Below are 25,248 nucleotides of genomic sequence, written 5' to 3'. Positions count from 1 at the left end.
TTCATCATACATTGCCGCCAGTTTACAAATTTATTTTCATCATTGGTAATAAGAAAATGCAAAAAAACATACATTAAATTGAGAGTTAAATTGAAACAGGTTGATACGCCTGTAAATGCAAACAAAAATTGCAATTAATTTAGTTTTTAATAACATTGCTTTGCCACCGATGGGAGTTGGTCATAAAAACTAACATAACAAAAGTAACAATAATTCTTTGCTTTCACATTTTTTGATAGGATTAATTGCATAAGAGGAAATTTATAACATTTTTATTCCGTCATACTTGGCCTCGCTTCATTTCCCTCCCCTGGTGATTTATATTCACGAAATTGTAATTCTATTAAGGAGATGAGATAAATTACTTGGTAGGTCGTATACCCACAAAAGCATAAAATATATTGTTTCTTACCGTAGCAAAGTAATAGATTCTGACGAATATGTTAACAAAAAAGAAAATTTACGGCAAAAAAATACTGCAAATTTGCAGAAAATGATAGTTAATTTCACATTTAATTGTGCCTAGTTTATTTTTGATCAAGTATAGGAAAAGGCTAAGAATATAAACTGAACAGCTAATGCAATGTTTCACCAAGGAATGAATTTGGTCTACAGTGATATTGCACTAAATGAGAATGAGTGTAGGTAGGGATTTTTGGGCCAGACCAACAAGATCTTTGGTCATTTATGCCATGATGGTAGGGTAGAGAAGGAAGAAGGTGGAGTGAAACCCACCATCAGCATTAGCCTGCTCTTAACAAAATACATCAATGGGAGCACAGCTCAACAACCAATCCAATAGATAAGAGTGCTGAACTTGATAGCACTCAAGCAAAGATCAAGTCTGAAAAATTTGCACCACTGGCATTTGATCCAAGACCCAAAGGCTAAGAGGTCAATGCTCTACCCACAACACCAGCTCAAGCTCTTTCGCATCTTGTTATCATGTGAATAATCAATCAATCAGTTATTCAACCTGAAGGTTTATTTGAGGGTATACGTGAGGGTAGAGCTCACCCTAGACTCAGCCTCAGGGGTGCTAATGCATGCAAGCATGGAAAAGGGATTTAATTGGGGGGTTGTATCAAGGGTTCACCTGGGACCCTCTAATCAACAGCCAAATGCAAATTCCACCCACTGAGCCACCATGCTCCCCATGTGAGCAGTGAGTACCTTAATCAGCTCAAAAACTAGGTTCCTCATCAAGTAGCAGCTCCACTACACATTTTCCATCCTATAAAGAACTACATACCGTATTTATCTGAATATAGTCCCTCCTTTTTTTCCAAAAATGCCTGTGGTTAAATTAAAGGGGGGACTATATTCAAGCATATTTTTTTAATTTATTCCCAAAACTGAGGCCCCAAAATAAGGAGGGGGACTATATTCAGAGGGCGACTATATTCAGAGAAATACGGTACTTTGTATAACCTCCATTTCATGATGCATAGCACTCTACTAGACAAGCAGTTTAGTCATATCTATATCCAAAAGATTAACAAGCAAATAAAATACTCCACTCACAGTGTAAGCCATATCTGTAGCAGGGACTGAATCAAAAGCTTTCTCCCATGTGTCAGGGGTAAAGCTTGTATTGTATTCAATGGTATAACGGAGGATTGGGGCTCGGTTATCACCCATTGGAGTCCACTCTACTGATGCATCTCGTCTATTGCAAGTCACGGATTTAAGAGAGGGAGGATTTGGTACATCTGCAAAGTTAATAATCATGTAGTTAATTTCAGAATTCCAGTCAATGAATAACTTTGAAAAGTAAAATTATTCACAACACACATACTTCAAACATCTGATCACCATCTAATTATTAGGATTCTTATACCTTGAACTATTAGCGTTGCCTGCGCTCTGGCTTCATCCAAATCAGTTTTGGCAACACATGTATAAACACCAGAATCCAATTCTGAGGTTTTGGTGATAGTAAGGGATGAATCAGAAGCACGGACAAATCTTGGTTCTTCTTCAAAGTCCAAAGGTTGCCCATTATTGAGCCATTCTATTGTCAATTTCAAAGATGTGTCAGAAACAGCATTACAGCGGAAAGTGGCTGATGTTCCAGCAGCCACTTCATAGTCTTCTGGCCCTTGAACAATCTGAGTGTGTTCTGTATAAAAAAAACATTAAATTATTCAAAAATCTATATAACTGGCAGGAGAAAATACCCAAATTTAATAAAATATTTTCAGCATATTTTTCCATTCATAAATTTTTTCAAACTTGCTCATTTTTTTAAATTTAGTCAGTTCTCATTGCATTCATGTTTTTCAGTTTTTTGATGTCACCTCCTTCTTGAGCTATTCACGAGGTAAAATCAACAGCCGTAACTCTTTCACTGATAAATTGATGACTTCACGAGCTCACACCAAGCGATAACTACTCCTCGGCTTTGTGCATGGACCTCATGTAGTTAGATGTTATTTACACTAATGAGTAAGTCTTACACTCATTGAACGATTCTTCCTGAGCAATTAAATGGACCAAAACTCAGAACTCATGAAAAGTGGGTGACAACTTTCACAGCTTTCTTTACTTCAGCCTTATGAGATAATGGCTGAACGAGAAAGATTTTTTCATCTTAACATATCTTTCCTTTCCATCCATCATTTTTTTAACACCGATTTTGGGTCTGATATGAATCTGACCACCTAATTGAAATGTAGTAACCCATGCAAGGATAACAAAAAATTCCACAGCGTATTAAATTGGAAATAAAAATATTACACATGCAGACATCTGACCATCAGTAAGAATTAAAAAATGACGTTCCTTACACCAGATTAACAATAAAAGAGTACAACTCAAGAAATCATTGTGAAATACTCAAAATGAGGCCTTGTTACTGAAAACATGACTTACATCCCCAAATTTTCATTTTTACTTATGGTAGTGATTGTAAAATCACCATTGCATACTAAAAATTACTGACTTTACCTTTAACTGCTAATGTCCCAGATGCATCTGCAGTGCCAAATTTATTTGTAGCAATACACTTATAAGGGCCAGAATCTTGGAAGTCCACATTCCTGAAAGAATTCTCAAAGATCAGTAAATGAAGAAAGAAAATTCAAATACTTATACCTATTCCCACTTCAGCATGATCAAAATTAAGAAAACACATGCAATAAACCTGATGTTCATATTGTAGCTAAAGTAGTGAAAGGGTAAAAAAACTCCTATGTCTGATTCTAGGAAAAACTACGATTGAGAAGTTTACAAGTTTAAACTGCAATTAAAGATAACCCTTACAGTACCTGATTTCCAGGTCACCATCGTCCATAACCTCATATCGACCTCCAGTAAGCTCCAAATCATTCTTGACCCATTTCACCACTGGCTTGGGAGCACCAGTCACACGACATGTCAACCGTATTGTCTTTCCATCAACTGTGGCTTCATCGTTTGGTGACTCAATAATTTCAGGTGGAAGAGCTGCAAGAAAATAGAGAGTAGATTTAGAAAACGCTCCAAGATGTAACCTATTCATTTAACTCTGAACATAAACATGAGACCAGGACAAGTCACACTAGAAGCCCCATATAAAGCATACGGGATAAAGTGACAAGCTCGAATTAGAGAGAGATAGCTTAAGAACCATTTAAAACCCAATGTTTTATGGGTAAAATAAATTCATAAAAGTGATCCACTGCAGTGGGGAGACATGAATTAATTGTGGCTCGTCACTGATTGACTCCCATTTTGTGGGCTGGATGTTTATGGTCCATTTTTGCACATTTTTTGCCTGCAACTTTATGCAATGTCGAGCTACAGCACTGGGACCAAGTCTAAAATGTGCGTGCAGAGATCCTGCGTCAAATGCAATCTAGGTGATTATTTTTGAAAGGATGCATCGTGCCATGTGAGCACAAATTTACTCTTTGCACAATGTGCACCAACTGGTGAGAAGTTTTTCTTTCCATTCAATGCCAGCAAACTACTTCGACTCCAGCCACAAATTACCATTCCTGCTGCTGTGAACATCTGTCGCCCAGGCATCACTCAATCTTCCATCCTAACTGCATTTTATTTCCCCATTCAATGCGAGCGGATCACTTCTATTCCAATCCACGTATTCACTTCCTGCTGCTCTCGACACTTACCATCGCAGGTGTGAGGCAGGGGGCCACAAAGTTTACGTTCAACGCAGACAGACTGACATGCAACAAACTTAACATAAATAGAAGTGGAATGTTTTGGATGCCATGGGAGCAATTTCAATAGCAGGGGAAATAATATCTCCAGCAAAAATATGAGCAAGTTTCCAGTATAATGAATATATATTATAAGAGAGGAGATTCACAAGCCCATAGAGATATCAGAGGAATTGCATGAAAATTATGAACCTGATGGTAGCATCTACATTTAAAAATATTTTGGTCCAAGTAACTTCCACGCTTCCAGGATATTGATGAATGTGCACCTGTTCGTTGGTGTTAATGGAGGACAAATTACAGTGGAACTTGGTTAGTACGTTCCTCCTTAGTACGTTTTCCTCCTTAGTACGACGATTTCTCTCGGTCCCGGTACCATCAGAACAAAATACAGGCAAAAGTATTTGGTTAGTACGTTTGAAAAAATTGCTATTTCCTGGTTAGTACGCTTAATTGCTAGCCGTGACGCAACCCGCAATTCGTTCTCCAGTATCTTCTTAAGGGTCGTAAAGCTCCGAATTCATGATTTAATTTATTATTACTAGCCATTAACATTCTTGCATTCATTCCACACATCTTTCTTCGCCCGTGATTTATTCAAATGCATTTCTCAATTCTTATGACGTGATAAATAATCAAACATGGCCATTTATAAGGAATCAGTCTGACTATGCAAAACTGCAGCCAATGAGAAGCCCCAATTTTCCCCACCCCGAGCTCCTCACCTTCTGTTGCCTCTAGAGTGCCCACTGCGCACAAATTTCACGAGTCGGCAATTGTTGCTATTGCACGAGTTATCATGATGAAGAAATGAGTCTTATCCAATTCCCACTTTATCTAAAGCAGTACTGCACGACGTCAATGCTACGGAGTACGTGCATATTTGACTACTGCTGCGGGAGCAGACGATGCTCTGGATCTCCACACGAAGCTTAGCTTAAAAATACTTGGTCTCGGCACGAAAGCAGACGACATTAAACAAATTTTTAAAGTAAATTTCAACTGTATAATATAAAATCTTCTTGTAATTACGTCGTATTCTAATAATCTTGCGTGTTATTATTCGATATATATCGATCGATATGGCTTTATTCCAGAAGCGAATGTGTACGGCTGTTGCCTTAATTTAAGGTTAATATAATTTTGTCCAATTTTTATGATGTTTAAAAACAACCCGTTGACATACTCAGGGTTGTTGTTATATTCTCCGAGTATGCTGTGAAAAAAAAGAAATGACTTAGCTTTACTTGTCCTCTTTCTGTAAATACATATAGGATAAATCACGGGAGAAAGACGCCGTATTTCGTCTTCTGTCTTCGGGAAAACTATGAAACATTGTGATTTTAATTCACATGGTATTGTTTTTCAATGTAGCGCCCATTTTCTTTATTTTAAATGTTAAAAGAGTTCAGGAAGGCGATCCTACGAGAACTACCGATAGTAATTGTTATTATAACGACTTTTCCACAGATTGCAATTACCCCGTCTACTATTTTTTACTTTCCTCGCTAGCACGTTTCCCTGGTTAGTACGTTCATTTTTTGTGGTCCCTTCAGAAACGTACTAAACAAGTTCCACTGTAATTGTTACTTTGGTAGATGAAGAAAATTCCTTCAGTAGTTCAAAATCAGAGGAGGAAACGGTGGCTGAAGCGGGACATGTCACTAAGATAATTACTGATATTTAATAAACTAGTAATACCTCACATGATTAGGAGAATTTCTGCTCAAAGCAAGTGCAACCAGGAAACTAATTCATCTTGTGTCAGAGTGGATCCGTGACTGAATATTTATCTTTTATCATTTCATTACTAAATGATATGATTTCTCAGAATATTATTTTCTTGTTTGTTACAGCAGTTTTGTTTTTTAAAATAATCAGACGTTCATTAATCATTTAGCTTTGGGGAAGTAACCTAGTCATTTTTTAAAGCTATTCGGGTTCTATCTTGTTCTAATAACAAATGGTGATGGATGAGTCAACCGTTGAACTGTTAGTATGCAATAATTTAAACCAGAGGAAATCCCGAGAAGACTTCATGCACATAATTCACCAGGAAAGAATTACATCACAGAGTAAAACTGTTCAACATTAATTTTTTTACCATATCAAGTGATAGAATTAGAGAGAAATAGAAACTCACCCTGAACATTAACATAAACATCTCTGTAAACATATCCAAGAGAGTTGGTGGCATTGCAACCATAATTTCCTGTATCTTTCTTCTCCAGACGCTCAATTGTAATGCTGTTAGGAGTTACTTTCCTCCTTGGGTTGGGTGGTGCTTGTTCAATAGGTTTACCATTGTAAATCCATGATATTTGTGGCTTGGGTTCTCCACTGGCTTCACACCTGAAAGTCACTTCTTCCTCTTCAGCAGCAAGAGCTACTTGTGGCACAACAGTGAAGTACGGAGCAGCTGCAACAAAAAAGACAAATGGAATTAATAATAATAATAATAGTTTTATTAGCCAAGAGAACCAATACAGATTAGTAAATGGTATAGGCTTCGTCAATACAATACACTGATGAATAACATGGGATGATATATCAGGTAACATTCACATAAAAAAGTATACATTTAGAAAGTTACATTTGTCACAGCATAAAATTTTAAGTACAAGCACTGCTCATAGAATACGTTTACAAATGTTTTCTTTACAATAGTTCATATATTCATCAACACTATACAAGGTATTTTTAATTAGGTATCTTTTGAGATTCACTTTAAAGAGTTCAATTGATGATAAATTTCTTAACTGTTCAGGTAGAAGGTTATAAAGTTTTGTTCCCTTATGGAGAGGACCATCACTACTCCTTTTTGTCTTTCTAGGAAGAACATGCAGGTAGTCTTTTGTTCTTGTCATATGCGAATGGTAGTCAGCATTTTTTGGGAGAAAATGTACACGCTTTTTTATGAATACCATTAAATTCAGAATGTAGAGGGATGTTACAGTCAATATTTTATGCATTTCAAAGTGAGGCCGACAAGATTCTTTATATTGTAAATTTAACATAATTCTCAAGGCTTTCTTTTGTAGAATAAATATCTCGTTGCTATTGCAACTGTCACCCCAGAAAATAATACCGTAAGAAATTAAGGATTGAAAGTTAGCATAGTACACATGTTTTAAGACACTCAAAGAGACACTTGAACGTAAGTGACGCAGTTGATAAATAGTACGTGACAATTTGGAGGTTAAGGTTTCGATATGTGTACACCACTTCAAGGATTTTTCTAAAGTAATTCCAATGAAGGAAGTGTTATTTACATAAGAGATTTCAGTATTGAATAGTTCAATTTTTGGTGGCTGTTTACAGTTGAAGTTCACACAGACAGTTTTTTCCAGGTTGAGAACTAGCATACTACTTCTCAGCCATAGCTGTATACGTTGAACTGTGGAGTTTATCTTTTCTTGCAGTTCTTGTGAGTTAGGGGCTTGCACCAATATACTAGTATCATCAGCAAATAATATTGTTTTTACTTCCTGTAAGTGTGCAGGAAGGTCATTTATGTATAATGTGAACAGTAATGGCCCTAATATTGAGCCTTGGGGTACTCCAAATTTAACTTGTTTCATGGTTGAAGAGAAATTATTTATATATTTTGTATCTGAATCCAGGTAAGATATTTGGACAAATTGGTACCTGTTTGTCAGATAAGATTTTAACCAAGAATAAGCTACTCCAGTAATACCATAATTTGAAAGGCACCGTAACATTATGTCATGGCTAACAGTATCAAAAGCTTTTTTGAGATCGATAAACAACCCCACAGCAAGATTATTTTTGTCGAGAGCATTAGTTGCCTCATTCACAAATTCAAAAAAAGCATCGGCTGTTGATTTATTGTGGCGGAAGCCAAATTGGTATTTGGATAAACTATTGTTTTTATTCAAGAAACCTATAAGGCGATTGTACATGACCTTTTCAATTATCTTTGAAAAACCTGAAAGTAAGCTTATAGGCCTATAGTTATTACAATCCTTTTTATCTCCTTTTTTGAAGAGAGGGTAGACTTTGCAAATTTTTAATTGCTGAGGGAAGGTACCTTCTGATATTGATAAATTACACAGATAGGTAAGTAGGTTGACAATGAAAGGAATAGAGTATTTAATAATCTTATCTGGAATGCCATCAAAGCCTGATGACATTTTGTTTTGGAGGGAGAGGCCGATTTTTAAAATTTCCCTCGGGGTGGCTGGGTAAATAAAGGGTGCACTCTTTAAATTAGCTTGTATAGATAACTTGTATTGAGGATCTTTGGTAGAATGAGTGTTGCTGAATACCTTGAGTATTTTCTCTGGAGCTTCAATAAAGTAATCATTAAAAACATTAGCTACAGTTAATGGGTTTGTCACTAATGTACCAGATTGTATAACACTTAAAGCTTCTGGCAAAGAGGCTGGATTGTTATTGCTCTCCTTTTTAATAATTGACCAGGCTGCCCTTGAAGCATTTCCTGAATTTTCTATCAATTTATCGTTGTAAGAAGATTTTGCACGATGGATTATTTTCTTGTATTGCTTGACGAAATGTTTGTAAGCAGTCTTGTTTTGATCACTGCAACACTGCTTATATTTATTGTATAGCTCTCGCTTTACTTTGCTCAAGTGGACAATTTCAGGTGTTATCCAACTCTTTAGTCTTGTGTCAGAGATGCAAACCCTACACTTTTTAGATTGAAAAGATGTGTCAAATATGAACTGAAATCTAGATAGGAAAGCAACCATTTTAGCATCAAAGGAGTTTGCCTCGTATACTTCACTCCATTTTTCATTTTGCAGTGCAAGCCCAAAGAGATGGATGAGGTTATCATGGTAGCAACGTTTGTAAGACCATACACTGGGATTTTCAAGAAGCTTTGTATCACAGGTTACTTCCAGTAAAATAGCTTTGTGGTCGGAGAAGCCAGGTTCAAGCATGTCAATTTTAATATTATTTTCAGGGATATTAGTCATGACTTGGTCCAGGGTGGATTTTTTATATCTTGCAATTCTAGTTGGGGTTTTGATACACATATGAAGGTTAAAACAGTTCATAAAATTAACAAGTTTCGAGACAATATCACAGTCATCCTTTGAGAAGTCAATATTAAAGTCACCACATAAAATGAAGTTTGCACTACAATTTTTCAACAATTTATCCAATAACTCTGTAAGTGATTTTAAGAAAATGTTTATGTCACCAACAGGTGATCTATACACACAAACAATGATGGTATTGATGAATTTGAACTTTAACAGTTAAATAAAAGCCTATGAGTGAACTTTTCAAAGAAGACATAAAGAAAAGAAATTTAAAGGCTTTGACCACACATTTTAACTATAATATGTAAAATATTTGACTGTTTCAATTAAGCATAGAAAAATCATATACATATTGTTATAACTAACTAAATCACAAATTATTATCCAAATAATGATGATACACACCAAGGACTGTAAGACTAACTGCATGGGATTTTGCTTCACCAACACCATTAGTTGCTTCACAGCCATAAGTTCCCGCATCTTCAAAGTTGACATGCTTGATAATGAGTGTTTTACCATAATTTCCCTGAAGGAAAAAATATTTTTAAAACTTATTATTCATGACATATAATAATTCAGAAACATATTAGGCACTTCCAGAGGTAAAATAGTGCATGAATATGTACTTGCATGATATTTAATGGTACTGTAATTACCTGCGTTGTTCTTTCAGGGGGCAAGGCACCACCTTGTTTACTCCACCTTATCTGAGGTAAAGGTGTACCACCATAAATACAATAGATTTCAACTTTCTTCCCTCGCAATGCTATTTCATTATTTCTTGAGAGATACTGAGCAACTGGCTCATGCCGATTTTGTGAAGCAGACACACCAGTTGAAAGTACTTGCAGATTCACACGGTTACCCAATTTATACTCATTCCTGTAATGTAAAAAGTATAGAGAAACAACCCAATTCAGAAATGAGAATGAAGAGCTGAGTTGACTAATTTAATGCTCATTAATGTAAAAATCATTCCATATAAAATGTACACGAACATGATCATGAAAGAGAGTACACATTCATTAAGATACTTCCACAAGCCCTTGGGTATTGCAACCAGGGCTTCAGATAGACTATTTACTTTTCCACCCCAGCAAAAGAATTGGTAACAAAAATCACACATTTCAATCACTGACACATGTTACCATATGAGTATTGAAAATAAACTAATAAATCCCTCCCAAATCTCATGCTACACATTTCCTGATGTTATTAAGGTTAAGATTCAGTAATAACTGATAAAATATTGAATTCATTCTTAATTTTTTCCAATATCCTTTCTGATAGACTGAAGATATAATGGAAAAGGTTGATATATTGCATGACTAATACAAAATTTGAGAGTTCATGGTTCCTAGCTCAAGCCAAAGTCATGAGAAATGCTGTGGAAATTTTTGAAATATTTTGCAATGTCAGATTTGGTGATGTGATAAATTTTAACTCAATTCAAATTTCTGCGAAAGAATTTCAACTTACCTGAAAACAGAAGTTGCTGAACAAGCATAGGTGAAATCATCACTGGCATCAGCTTGAGTGACATTTGAGAACCAAAGATTTCCCTCAGGATCTAAGGTCATTCGAGAGTTATTGATACTTTTTATTCCACCATCAGAGTTCTACAAAACAAAAATTCTAAAATCATTTGCATGAATAAACGTTTATCATAGATGCACCTTCCAAAGTTGGCACTCGGCCGTTAAACAGTAAGTGAATCAGTGAAACCATTTGATGCCAGTTGGATGGTATCATGTGAAGAAATAATGCCAGCTTTGCCTTACATTAGATATTATCAACATTACATAGTTTTTACAAAGCATGTATAATTTTAAATCAGGTGATAATGTCAACATTACAGAGTCTCCCTGATTTGGAGGACTTACGGGGATATTATCATTATATTGCCCAATGACTGCATAGCTTTATTTTCCTTTTTTTACCAAGGTCATTATCTATAAAAGCAAAACTTTTAAAAATAATAAATTAATATTTTATCTCTGCATTTTCTTAAGGTTCTCACTGCATCTGTTGGCTTTTGTCAACAAAGACAAATAATCTAAGGGAAGAGCCAAGATCATCTGAGCAGCACAGTAAAAATCTTCAAAATTAAGATGCATGAATAGTATTTAGAGCTGTTCAATTGAGATGGAACATCCTTAAAAAATTTCAACAGGAACAACCTAATAGCTAGGTAGTGTCGACCAGTGACATGAGGGGGCCCGGACCCCCCGAAATATAAAAAACAATTGCTTTCCTTCATAATTGCAAATACAATAATGAAAAATCATGAATTTATAAAACATCTCTTTGAAAATGAAGTTTTTTTCGATCTTAAAATTTATAAACATTAGTTTAAAACCCTCTACTTAATACCCTATTTTTCAAAAATTCCCATCCCTGGTTTTGGACCTCCCCCCCTCCCTCTACCCAAACAAAATTCCTGGCTATCCCACTAGTGTTGACACGCAAGAATAAGACAGCTAACATACAGGAATATAAGTAGTTTACACCAAAGGCCCAACATTAAATTCAGTTTCTTGCTCCAGTTCATAATTTATTAGCCAATGCCATTGAGTAAAACATAAATAATCAACAACGCTCCAGTTTCCTCAAGTAAATAAATTATCCTCACCTGAATAAGCCAATAGACATTGGGCTTAGGCCACCCATCAGGGGGATTACACGTCAACTTAAAAGGTTTGCCTTCTTCAGCAGTAACTGTGATTGGTTGCTCTTCTTTGAAAGAACTTAGTTCTGCCTTCCTGACAAACACAGAATTTGAAGTGGCAATTCCCCATTCATTCTCTGCAAAACACTGGTACTGACCTGAAGGCAAACATAGTCAATCATGTAGCATAAACAAACCGCATAAAAAATTCTAGAAAACCAATATCGATTTTCATCTTAGAATATGTTACCAATGTCTTCATCCCTGGGAGAAGTAATGACCAAAGTTCCTCTTCCAGGCTGTTGAGAAATTCTCTCATCATACGTTTGCCAGTTAAAATGCTTTCCGTTCTTAATCCACCGATACCTAGGAAAGGAAAAGAAATTAAACCATATTAAGAAAATCAGCACAAACTGAACCAAATTTGGTAACTCATCTTCACTTGATTAGAAAACGAAACACCAAAGTAATTTCGTAGTACATGTAACGGCTTATCAGATAATGCAATGTTATACAACTGACATTTAACAAAATAGTCTGCACATAAGACATCATATCTATAGGTGCAAGGAAAATTGAAAGGCAAGAATGATATGGCTGATTTTAAAGTTCTTACACCACAAGAGATAATTCCTCATTATTTTATGAAATTTAAACATTATTGTACAGTTGGTAAAAATTTCAACATGTAAAATCAACTTTTAATGATGTAGCAACCACTTGGATTTTCTTAACATACTCTTCAGCCCTTGCAGTGTCGTGTTTTCTGTGGCACAATACCGGTGCTACATATACAGGCAAAAATTCAAGATTGTGACTATGCGGCCCTAAGTGGCTATTTGACCCTTCCTATTTCCCTAGTTGACCTGAGTGGCAAGTTATTGTAATGGACTCTTGATCTTTCTGAACAGGACTATGAGGTAATGCATAAGCCAGGGGGCATTGCACAAGAATGATATGATTGACTTAGCCAAAAGGTGAGACAAAATGAATGCAAACAGAGTGTTGACATAGTGTGTGTACAAGAGAATGATATGTGTGGAGTAACAGGCAACGCAAGATTTGAGGCTGTGGACGGGATCCCTTATAGAATTGGCCCACAAGTAAGAGTGAAGGTTGTCCCGGACAGTGTGAGGAATGAGAGTTTTAGAAGGTGCCATGACTACACCCTCATGGGACACCTAGTGCTAGGCTCAACAAAAGCCCGCGTGGCAGTGCGACATTGGTGGCGGCAGGTGGTGGGCTTATGTGATTAACAGCAAGTAGTGTAACAGGATAAGTCTGTGCGGGAAGAGCAACAGCCCCGTTGCAAGCCCTACTGGCCACCAACAGACCCTTCGATTTTACAGCTCTATACAGTGGAACCCCGATCTATCATTCCTGCATTGATCGCTTTCCCACATTCATCGTTCTCCATTCCTGGTCCCAAATAAAGTTCCATAAAGACAAGGAAATTTTTTTCTTTTCTTTTGGACGGGGTTTGGGTGACGAGAAGTGGGGATATTGAAGGCTGTGGGAGAGAAGGGTCTTGGTAGAGGAACAGGGTGGGGGGGGGAGGAAAGAAAGGTTCCAGGGTGGATGAGGGTAACACGCATGCCTTCACTGTCTTCTTTCGCATTGTGGTCATCCGGATGGAATCCTCGTCCAGATGATCTTCTTCTCCTCGGCAGTTGACCCCGTGCCCTTCTTACTTAGAATCTTGAGGACAAAAAAATTTCATGGTGCAATCATATGGTCATGCTTCACCCTCTGCAGTTGGCTCTGTGTACGCCATACACAATATCATCAGTTCCGAACTTCACCTCGTACGAGTGGTTACGTACTTTCCAGGGAAGGTTGACTTCAAACTACTGAGTGTTTTGCATGTGGGTCAGGTTTCATTTTTATTAGTTTTAAAATTTACTCGTGTTTGGACCATGGCCTTGCATGGTCTTTAGACCTTAGAAGAAACTATTGAGAACTTACGGATGGAAAGAAAATAATTAAAGTTGAAAAAAAAGAATCCGGGCTAGAAGCGCGTGAACATTGGAAAACCCCTCGAGTTGTCGGCTAGCACATAACGGTAGGGGTGGGGGTAGAGTGAACCATAGAGCTCTAAGGAGCGAGCTACCTGATTAGTGGGATGAAGCCGAGGATCAGGTGGGTGAGCCGCTATCGATTAACGCAGCACTGTTCACAATTTACACAATTGCCTCAATCATATTACAGTAGATTCTGGTTAATGTGTCCACCGGTAATTTGGGGCAGCCGCTTAATAGGGGCATATCTTGAAGAACAGAACGCAATCGTAGAATATCCTTGAGTTTTCTTCTCTTCACTGGGACAGCATGCCACTGTATTGGGTCATGAGTTGGCAATGTTGACAATACCCGTGAGGAAATTAAAAATTTTTAGTACTGTTTTTTTTTAAACATTCTACCTTTTTAAATTAGTCCTATTTTTCAAAAAGGTACCTGTTTCTGCCTTATTCTTACAGCTCTTGTAGTTATGCTGTCTGTTAGAGGATTCAGATTCAGTTTCCCAACCACAGGACCTCATTCAACATAGTTATTGTTAAGAGGAGAGGACTCCTCTGGTGGCAGTAAGGCTACAGATGATAGAATGAACCCAGGATAATTATAAAGATAAGAAGTGGCGACACCAGTGCTAAGGGTTCACGATACGAGCAGGTACGAGCCAAATGATAGAGATTACTCGCCGATGTTGAGCAGAGGAGACTGGTCGAGATAAACAATGTTGCTTACCAAGAGCTTTGTGTTTGCGACATCTTGCACAAAACTCAACTGACTCATGAGGTCTATCCTCTCTCCAACTTTCCACTACCTATACAACTGAGCTATCGCCAGTGGAAGATTACAATGTTTCTTCGTTCCTTTTTCTTTTTTCCATCCCCATCTCAGCAGTTGACGCATGCTCAAAGTCATTTTTCTCTCCACGTGCAACTAGTCAACTTAGAGCAAACAGTCTAAAACCAGTGTCTATGGTGCACATGTTTGGTGTGATTTATCTTCTGTTCTACAATTTAATTGAACCCTGAATAAATGATACTGTCTTAGTGCCAAGAGTTCAATAATACTCCTTTTCTTGAGTAATATGCCATGTAAGGACCTTTAACTTGCTGAAAAAATTGCTATACCGGAAAAAAATTAAAGATTATCCCCAATCCAGTCATCGCCGTTTGGCTGAGATAATTGGAGTGCCAAAATTGACAATAGCTTGGTTTGCAGTTGCAGCAACAGGATAAGCTGAGAGAAGAATGGAGCCACAATGGAAAGCAAGCACCACCCCATCCCAAAAATGCAAATGTCAAGGTAAGGAGCCAGATGTTGAGGATACCTTAAACCAATGGTTTTCGATGGTGAGCGAACGAGGGGTTTGCGTTAGTGGTCCAATGTTGAAAAAGAATTTGGAGGAACTAGCTTTAAAACTAGGTCATGACCATTTTAACCCTTATGGTACCAGCCCATTTTTCCTGGTTTGTTGAAGAATCCCAGGCCTTTTATTGCTGAATTTGTAGGTTAACGCTAAAAAATTTATATAAAGCTTAATATGCATTTTCTGAAACTAATTTTTTTTTCATTGACTCTCAATACTTACGGGTATGTCAAAGCATGATAGATACTAAAAAATAGAGACAAAATCTACACGAAGCTCAAAAAATAAACGGCATCAGTGCAAAATACGTCTGGCCGATAGATCAGCCCTTGGCACTCTTCGCATATACTGCCCGGGCCGATGGATCAGCCCCCTGGTATTAAAAGGGTTAAGGCAACAGATGATTCAAAATGGTTAAGAAAAGACTTCGCTGTTTCACAAAATAAAATATATTTGCGACCGGTTTCGATACAGCGTATCATCATCTGGCCAGATATATTTTATTTTGTGAAACAGCAAAGTCTTTTCTTAACCTTTGTGCATCATGAAGGAGTTTCACCATGTTAAGCCAACCACCATCGCATTTAAGGCAACAGATGGTTGGCTGTCTAGATGGCAGACCAGAAACAAAATTTAAGATTCAAAAAATTATTAAAAAATGCTAATAACTAAACTATTGTTGTGGATTTATTAAGTAAATGAATAGTTGAATAAATTTAATTTGAATTATAAACATTCTTTAGTCTTCTTTCTATCATTTAAACGTTTGTTTATGCCATATAGGGGATAGTTCGCCTAATTGGGGCAGCCACTTAATTAGGGCAAGGAGCGCATGTCCCAATGTGTCCCAATTAACCGGAATCTATTGTACTAATATACTCATTAAAAAGAAAAATTTCAGATAATATACTACTTTTTTCCTTTGTGATCAATCTCACAACTAATCACAGTACCAGCGAAAGCGGTTGTTTCAGGCATAACATGCACATTGCCCACGTAAATACGTCTACTTGAAATGGTGTTTGATGGAAAATAATTTTTACATCAAAAAGGAATCCATAATAGCATCGCAAATGCTGACACATAGTGAAAACACTTTGGCGAGGTGGCTTGTTCCTTTAGGATATTTGAAAGATAATATTCGAAACAACAATATACCCCAAGTGTTTCTATAAAGTACTAATATTCCTGTAAACAGCTAAAATCTTCTTTGAATCTTTGAATAAATATCATGATTACTAGAAAAAAAATTCACGTGTTTCCTGGGACATGGGCAACACAGTCAAACATTCCTGCATTGACTATTTTTACCGTTCATCCCCTTGAAAAACAATAGATCAAGGTTCCACTGTACATAATTGGCCCATTGCCTCGGACCAAGAAGGGAAAGTAGTTCACTCTTTCAATTTTTCTTGGTATCTCTCTATGTTTGCCAAATCAAACTGTATCTACTGTCTGTAAAAAAAAGCAAGATACTCGAGTTTGAGGAGCTCTAGTGTCTTAATGAAGCAATCGATTTCAATGCAATAAAAAGCATACGAAAGAGAATTTAGTTCTACGTTTTATCATGTACTTTAAAAATTCTTCGGCTCAATAGTATTTCCTGTACTTAATTTTTTCTCGAAAAAGTACCAGTTTTTTGCGCGTAAAATCAAGGTGCCCAACTTTGAGCGCTAGGCATTCCCGTAGTTTTCGTTCCTATAACTTACAATTTTTATATAAAGAAGCCATATCTATTACTAGCAGTTTGCCGAAAACAAATTGTTTATACCACAAAAATTAACGCAGTTGTTGTAAACAACGCAAACCTCTGCTAACTTCAAAACCAGTGAGTCAATTGAAAATTGATTGGTACTGTTATCTTGTCAAAACAAGCTTTTGCTCATTGATAACTATTCAAGATTTTGAAAACTGATGCAAGTTATTGTTCTGGTGCAGTGGTTGTTCAGTTAATCTTGGGAATAAATGTGCCTTTTGATGACTGTTCAAGATTGTTAGAACTGATGAAAAATGTGGAAAAGCACAACTGGTTTTGCAAACTCTCCTTCAAATGAGATTTCATCGGTCAATTCTTTGTTTCCCTAAATTATTTCTTTAGAAGTTAAAATTTTCAAGTATATCCTGCATTAGGAATTAACCAAATTAGATGACAATGATTTTCAATTGAATACTTCCAATAGGGGTTGTACATACCTAATAAATACGTAAAAAGAGCCTATGTTATTTTATTGTGATGGGAGACTTGCATGAGGTTCATTTTGTTGGGTTGTTGTTTGTAAACTTATTTTTTTTGTCTTGTGTACGTCCAGATAGATCATAGAGATATGAAATTAGAAATGTTGGGTTAGTACAGCTTGGATAATCTGCGAAACCTAAAATTGAAGGGGGTGAGAATCGAGTCGTCACCAAGATTGAGATGGGTAAGAAAGTGAAAATCAGATTCAAACCAAACAAATTCATGGAAATAAGTAGGAAAACAGCTGCCATATTGGACCTTTCCAACTGTCTTCCAACTGCTTTCCAGCTGTTTCAATTTTCGAAACAGATTCAAAAGAAGAGGAAATCAGTGCATCAAACCTGTTGGACATCAGTTTTTCTTTCCTGGGCATGGAAGCGCTAGAGTATCAAACACCCAAGACTTCCTTGCCTATACATAAGAATAAACAGAATATGGTTTTAATTCTTTGCTCAGTCAAATGTTAATTTCCTCATCAAGACTTCCCTTGCCTCTACATGAGAATAAACAGAATCTGGTTTTAATCCCTAACTTAGTACAATGTTTATTTCCTCTTGCACCAAGGCAAACGCTTTCCACATAGAATGTGTAGGACGATTGGAGCCCCTCTCACAATGCTGTTAACAATTCACTTATTACAATATTTTTAAATTTATGTCCTTTCTCAATACTAACACTTCTAAGTCATTGCTTTAAGGATTACTTATCAGATAAAAGAGGGTGCTATCGTGCTTAATTTTTATTAACTTTTGTTTTTATTAACTCAGTAAATACCAGCACAGTGCAATTTCACTAGAGGCACTATCATTTCATGAAGGCATATCACAATGAGCTGCACGATCCAAGGTTGCATTTTCCTCAAATTTAAAATCCACCTTCTACTATCACGTGGCTTAGATTTTCATTGGCATAGTTTTTTTTCCTTTCTAAATTGTAAATTGTGACTATTCTTTTAGAAACACATCTTTTGAAGTTCTCAGTTTCACTATTTTCATATGACGTAAATATCATGAAAGAGTACAAACGAACAAATATTCTAAATTAAACTAACTTCACACATGGCAAGTGTTTGAACAAACAAACAATACAAAATTTTACATTCATCTGACAGAATTAATATATTTCCAGTTCTGTCATTCAGACTTCTGCAAAAGTTTCGGAATTAATGGCCCTTTCAAACAACAATTTCACAAAATCAAATAATTGTGCAAATAAATTTACCTTGTAAGTTGACATACCAATTAAAATAGTACCCAGCCTAAAGGCCACATGTAAAAAGCTATACCATGTAAATTAATGGATTACATTAATACTTCTGTAATAGTTTAAAGTATACTGGGACTAGCCGCGGTGATAACTTTTACGGGAGTCACCCGCAATGCACAATCGTGCGAAAGATCCACAGAGAAAAAATCATTCGCCTTGACCGGGATTCGAACTCGGATCCCCCGATTTCCGGTTGAGTGCTTTAGCCAGTTAAGCTATCGAGGTGTCATTCTTCCCTGTGGATATTTTCGGACACTACCGGACAAGATGTTGCTGGACTGCTGAGCATATGATGCCACATGCAGTCCAAATCTTGCGCACAGTGCCACAACCGGAGAGCAGGCCCGGACATAGAACACAAAGAGGTGTTCGCTCTAGACTAGTTTAAAGTATACCCGGACTAGCCGCGGTGATAACTTTTACGGGAGTCACCCGTAAAAAACTTCTGTAATAGGATCATTTCCTATTTTTTTGTGATTTCCTAAATCAAAAGATTATAACTCCTTGATGTACGTATTTCACGCTTTCAGATTTTTAAATTACGGTATATATTTTTCGCAATTAAATGAAAAGTGAAAATTTTCAAGCACACAAAAATGTGACGGCTAAGTATGAATGCTGGGAGAAGCCTATGTGACATCATTCTGGTTTCCGTCTGCCACCGTGTGAGGCCACCTTGGTGCGGGACTATGAGCGCCGCTACGATGCAGGCTGTAATCAGGTGACAGAGTACTCTGCTAGCAGGTAGCGCTTGGCTTAAAAAAAGGATTATCAATACCCTATCAAACAAGGGAATCTTTCCAACCATATAATTTTAATATGGGATTATTAAGAGATGTTTCCCTGAGCTCTGTACCTTATGCACGCATTGGTAATCCCAGACGATATAAAACTCCTGACTACTCGTATACCATCTAGGTCTCTGGGACGTCACATGGAGTGGCAACACATGGCTGCCAATTTGGCCTTTTTCAAATGAGTTTAAAATTGACCATTAACATTCACCTAAACTGGGATTTCTAAAACCAAATAATTTGTATATAATGAATACATAAATGGTGGGTAATGAATTGCAATCAATGCCTTTCATTTTCTTTGATGAAGGAAACTACCCATTTGTCTGGAAGAAAAATAGGAACACCTATAATGCTATTTATAATGTCAACTCAATTCTGGATTCCTTAATTTGTACAAAACTCATGCTCTATGAAATGGCTGTTAGGAAGTCATAAATTAAAACCTTACAAATCATCTCCTCCCAATGCATTATTATACAAGTCGACTGATTTTATGATCACCATAGCACAAACCGACCAACTAATTATTCTAAAATTTAATCAATGCCTATACCTAATAAGTTTTATACATGTAATACCGTACATTTTCAGAGAACATGAACAAATAACAATACTTAAGGCTCAAGGCATACTACACTATAACTGGCAGTTGAATGGTTTTGAATTGAGAGATAACTCACTTAGGTTAAAATTATGTAAAAAATGAACAAATGATAAAACTGAAGAGTGCTATTATTTCAATGAATCAGTATCTTTTTTATATATTACATTATTAATTCTTCAAATCACAATTGATAAATCAAATTGCGGAATTAGACTAAAAGATCTTGTCTTGAGGATGCATATCACTTTATTCTTCCAAAAAGCAATCCAAGTAACCTAATAGCAACGCATGTATCTCTGAAAACACCACCGAGTTATTTAAATATATGCGGTACATGATGTTAGGAAAAAGCACAGAAAACTAAAGATTTACGCTGAAATGACAAAAAATGGCTACATTGAAATGATAAATATGACAATAAACTAACGCAGTCTATTAGGTGACCGGTACGATAACATTCGAAGACGAGACGCTTGGTGCGACTTTATTTTCGCGAAGCCTGGGCATGAAATTACAATATGAAACTGAATACTAAACACCCTTCGGCTTTACTGCTCGCGGGTGGCACTAAAACCGGCCCACACCTTTTATTGGTTTATGGTTACGACGAGTGTGCCAGGCATCATTATAATATTAGCGGAGATGGGTGTAACTCAAGGTGACATCATCATTAGCACTTCCGGACGCTGATCTCATAGAATGATATGTACTTACTTAGGGGCTGGTTCACCTTCTGCTTCGCATTCAATTATGAATGGCTTATCATTTTCGTTTTGTTGTACTGCCACTTGAAACAGTAACTCGTCAGACGGAGGTTGCTTAACTATACGGGGCGGGGACTGACCTGAAGTTTAAAAAAGGATTGTTGTTAATTATTTTTACGAAAGAAGTATGCCTAGAAAACGCGAAGTAATGCTTGAAAATTTATTAACAAGGATTGATTGCATATTATCAAAATACCAAAATGAAAATACTAACAAAAAATCATCATTTGCCAAGTGAAAATCATGTTATTTGAGACAAAACTAAAATATACATACCTATACTTTGGGCTGACACTATAAGTGACACTAATATTAAAATCAACGTCCCAAAGGACTCCATTATTACAGCTAACCTGAAAAAAAGAATACCATCAAAGTAATAAAATAACGAAATTACTCCATCTAAGATAGAAAATGGATTAGAGCATGGGCTACATGATAAGATGGTGGCAAAATATCACTTTACGAAGCTGGAGCCTAGTCCAATGATCAGAATATTTTTATGTTTTTATCCACTACTATTTTTGCCGTAACATGTATTTCGCATTCCTTTCCGAAGCCATGTATACTCCTTTCATCTCGATATGCCATATAGCTAATAAGATTGCTAAAATTGTCACCGTAGCCTCCCATAACACCCTAACTTACAAGTATTAACTACACCAGGTAATAATATATCAATTAGCGTTCATGCAGACAAAATGGGATGGGCGTGTTGTGTACTCCATGCTAGTTGATATGTCTACCGTTCTGGCGTTAACCTATCGATCAACTGACGTCCAGCCAACTATGAGTTGTGTGCTGAGTATCATCATGGCAGAAGATTAAAAAGAAACCGCAGTACTTACAAGATACAAATGCGAAAGGAATCATCCAATGATAAAATCCTTCAATGCTTAAAATACCGCATATCTGAGATTCAACTCCTCAAGATAACGGCCATTGCCAGCAGCAGCAGTCGCATTGTGGTCACGTGGGTCCTTTGAAGTCAAATCAGAGGCAACGAATAAGTTGCGAGATTTAAGTAATTTTTCGGCTTATTAATTGATGATTGAGTCCTTTATATTGTATATATGGATTTTCTCTGTATACATTTTTTGAAGATTCAAAATTTTTACCAAATATGAAGCCTTTTTAACATTGCATAATAGTGAGTCTTACTTTCGTATTTAAGGTGTGGACCTGCCAGGAATTACGGTGGCTATTTCAAATGTTTACATTGTGTCTAATTTCAGCCCGGTTTAAAATTATGTTTTCACAAACTACCCTAAAGGCTCCCATATTATCATATTAAAGGATTTTACCCTTATTTTTTACTACGTCAGACGATATTTTGCAGAATAAGTTTGTTTCAATTTTACTTATGTCACCTCTAAACCCTAAGGGAAGGGAGTGGTAAATGTATGGATCCTGAATGAGTTTAATTTCCAGAGCAATGTGGGATCTTGAAGAGAGGAAAGACTCAAGTGCGAGAAATGTGTGGTAAAGGTCTATAAAAGATTCACCGTAAACTCTTGGTTCTAGCTTCTACATTTCAATTTGCTTTTGCAGTAGGTCCTAATATATAGCTACATACATTCGTGTCTGGTTAAAAAAGTTGTGTGATATGCGATTATCAACACAATAGCCAAAGTTTAAAGTCTGGTTTACCAGTTGAGTGGCGATCAAGTATTTTCTTCGCATGAAAATCCTGAATCTCAAACTCTTCCATTTCATCAAATTTTTTATGTCCCCAAATATATCTCCCCAAGTAAAATCCCTGAAAGACAATAATCCACCATTGTCTGACTAAATGCACCACCTAAATCATTGCAAGCCCACTTTGCTTCAGACTGGCTTACAAGAAAACAACTTGATATGCCTGTGATAACATTTGCTTACCAGTGATTTTGTCAAGTCTTGTGTTATAACATGGGTCTGTTTTCTATGCAATAAAAAAGTATTGTCTGCTGAACCATACTCAGCAGTAAGTGCTAGCCATCAAGAATATAATTGTAAATGACTTCACAAAGAAGAGACTATGAATATATTCATTTTCCTCATAAGCTATGCATTATAACCTATTTACCCACATGAAAATTTCTTATTCAGCTCACATCTATGACATTTAAGTGTGTTTCTGTAGCCATCAAGTCAGTTTTTTACCCATTGGTGCAACAAGTTGTGCAACTCAATGTGACCTAGGGGTGTAATGGAGCACAGACTAGGAGAATGGCATTGCCATACTTATTTGATTTTGGTAATACATAATAATGTGTACTACTATTATTTGAAGTTTCACAACAAGCTTTAACCCTTTTGCTACTAATGACGAAAATATGCGACGGGATGTTTCTTGACCCAAGAGATGAAAGCCACAAATTTTTGTCGGACATTTTCCAACGCAGGCGAACAAACGCCGAAAATATGTTTCCTTGTTTCTCCCTCTTTTATGACGGTGGCGGGTTTGCGAAGTCTTAGTTTTGGGACCTAACCAAGTGGGGCTAAAGCCATACCCTCGAAATTTGGGATCCCTTGTCTTAAATTTCCCCTCTTTCTGGTAAGGGACCGCGGTCATACAATTGTTCATTCAGTCAGTTTTTTAAATAAATATTTGTTCCTTTCTTAAAAAATATAAACTAGCAATAGAATTCTTTGTCTTTTGAGCAGTGTATGCATACAATTTTTTAAGAAAATTGTACAATAAATATGTATTTATTTATATCTCGATTGCAGTATAAACATCAATATGGAAATTAACATTCGTTAATATTGACAGTAGAGCTTCGTTCAAAATTTGACAATTCTCTGAATAAAACCAGGAATTTAATTCAAAGCCTGCAATTCAAGTGCAAGCAGCAATTATCCATACAGCTGATTCATATGAAAAAAGCATGGTTTACCGCTAACCAATACTGCTGGTAGGGTCAAAAACCTGGAAAGGAGGGAGCCCACCTACCCTTGGAGTTTGATATAATGCGGAGTACCCGCTGGGAGGGGTCGAAAAAGGTTGGAGCTGAGCCTGTGATTCTCCGCGAGTTCTTCTTAACGAACGTCCTCCATGGGACAGAAGAGTCTCTTGAAGCTAAGTCCAGCAGTCATGCTAAGAGGAGAACTCCACTGTCTTGTAAGGGTTAAAGCAAGCAACAATTTTCCACATTCTTGATCAGGATCTTTCCTTGCATCAAGATGTGCCTATTACACAACTATTACCCTGCACCCTTTATTATTATTAAAGTAACCCCTAACCCTATAACTCCGCTTTCAACATCCCCTTCCTCTAAATACTCCATCCACACCTTCTGTTTCCTCCGTATCTCATCTAATAGCTGCCTCTCCTCACCCACCATGTCCAGCACTTTGTTGTTCCTCCTCCTCCTTTTTTTTTGCTCTCATAAGTTTTACCTAGAGCATAATAAAAATATTCTATTCTATTCTCCCCTCCATCCACTTTACCTTCTCCACACCCACATCTCAAACAACTCCAGTCTTCCCTCATCCTCCTACCTAAATGTCCACGCTTCTGCACCATAAAGAGCTACACTCTAGATTAAATCTTCTCTAACCTTTTCCTCAAACTCTGTTTTACTTTAATGTGCTGCCCAAATAGTTGAATTGATCGACCTGCTCAAGTTTTTCCCCATTTACCTTGAGTCTCATACTCCTAGCTTGTGATGCTTTACAAAACCACATAACCTTGGTCTTCTTGTGATTAATCCTCATCCCATACTCCTTGCAACACTAGTCTAACGCGCATCAACTAGAGCCAGAAGCCCCCTTGCCGACTGGCAAATCAATGCCTGATCATATGCGAACCTCACTGATTTGAACATCATTCCTCCAACTTTTACTCCAGCTCCAACTCATCCCATGCTTCCCTTACCATCTCCTCAGCATGCATGTTAAAAAGCAGCGGCGATAGAGGACAGCCTTGCCTAACACCTCAGCCAATAATTGCCCGTCCACTACCCTCACTTTTGCAACCTGGGCCATATGCAGATTACGAATGTTGCCTATCCCTCCAATCTACACCTACTTTCTTAAGAATATCCATTAACTTAACCCAGTCCACTCAATCAAAAGTGTTTTCAAATCAATGGAGGAGGCATGTGTGCACTATTCATATCCTAGTTTCCTCTCCACCAGGGACCTCATTATCGCTATTGCATCACGAGTTGACTTTCCTTTACTAAAACCAAGCTGATCTTTGCCCAAATATTTGTTTTCTCTCACCGGTTCAGTACCTCAGAGACAATTTGCCCCATGCGATATTAGGTTAATAGTACTATAACACTTAATAGTAATCGTATAATAGCATCCCTAGTGAAAATCCTTATAGGATTTCTTTTTCCTATAGTAA

At 36.9% G+C, this 25,248-nt stretch overlaps 1 protein-coding gene across 3 annotated transcripts in view; it reads right to left on the bottom strand.

The window, feature by feature from the left end:
- Positions 1-25,248, bottom strand: part of LOC124157902 (neuroglian) — a 254,597-nt gene that overhangs the window by 41,091 nt on the left and 188,258 nt on the right. Inside the window, exons 1-13 of one of the 3 annotated variants that reach the window (XM_046532976.1) lie at positions 21,758-21,877; positions 21,186-21,262; positions 20,860-20,989; positions 12,118-12,233; positions 11,832-12,025; positions 10,679-10,818; positions 9,856-10,081; positions 9,602-9,725; positions 6,310-6,585; positions 3,270-3,447; positions 2,950-3,041; positions 1,841-2,122; positions 1,525-1,712 (exon numbers count right to left, since the gene is read on the bottom strand). The exons of 1 other annotated variant lie outside the window; for it this stretch is intronic. In XM_046532976.1, the coding sequence (XP_046388932.1) occupies positions 1,525-1,712; positions 1,841-2,122; positions 2,950-3,041; positions 3,270-3,447; positions 6,310-6,585; positions 9,602-9,725; positions 9,856-10,081; positions 10,679-10,818; positions 11,832-12,025; positions 12,118-12,233; positions 20,860-20,989; positions 21,186-21,249 (2,010 nt within the window). In that variant the 5' untranslated portion in view covers positions 21,250-21,262; positions 21,758-21,877. Of the gene's footprint in view, positions 1-1,524; positions 1,713-1,840; positions 2,123-2,949; positions 3,042-3,269; positions 3,448-6,309; positions 6,586-9,601; positions 9,726-9,855; positions 10,082-10,678; positions 10,819-11,831; positions 12,026-12,117; positions 12,234-20,859; positions 20,990-21,185; positions 21,263-21,557; positions 21,647-21,757; positions 21,878-25,248 lie in introns of those variants that run through there. One more of the 3 variants, XM_046532977.1, reaches the window with a different exon arrangement.

Source organism: Ischnura elegans, chromosome 4 (genome assembly GCF_921293095.1).
Source record: "Ischnura elegans chromosome 4, ioIscEleg1.1, whole genome shotgun sequence".
NCBI lineage: Eukaryota > Metazoa > Arthropoda > Insecta > Odonata > Coenagrionidae > Ischnura > Ischnura elegans.
Note: the sequence above shows the minus strand (reverse complement) of the source record. Positions and strands in the feature narration are given on the sequence as shown.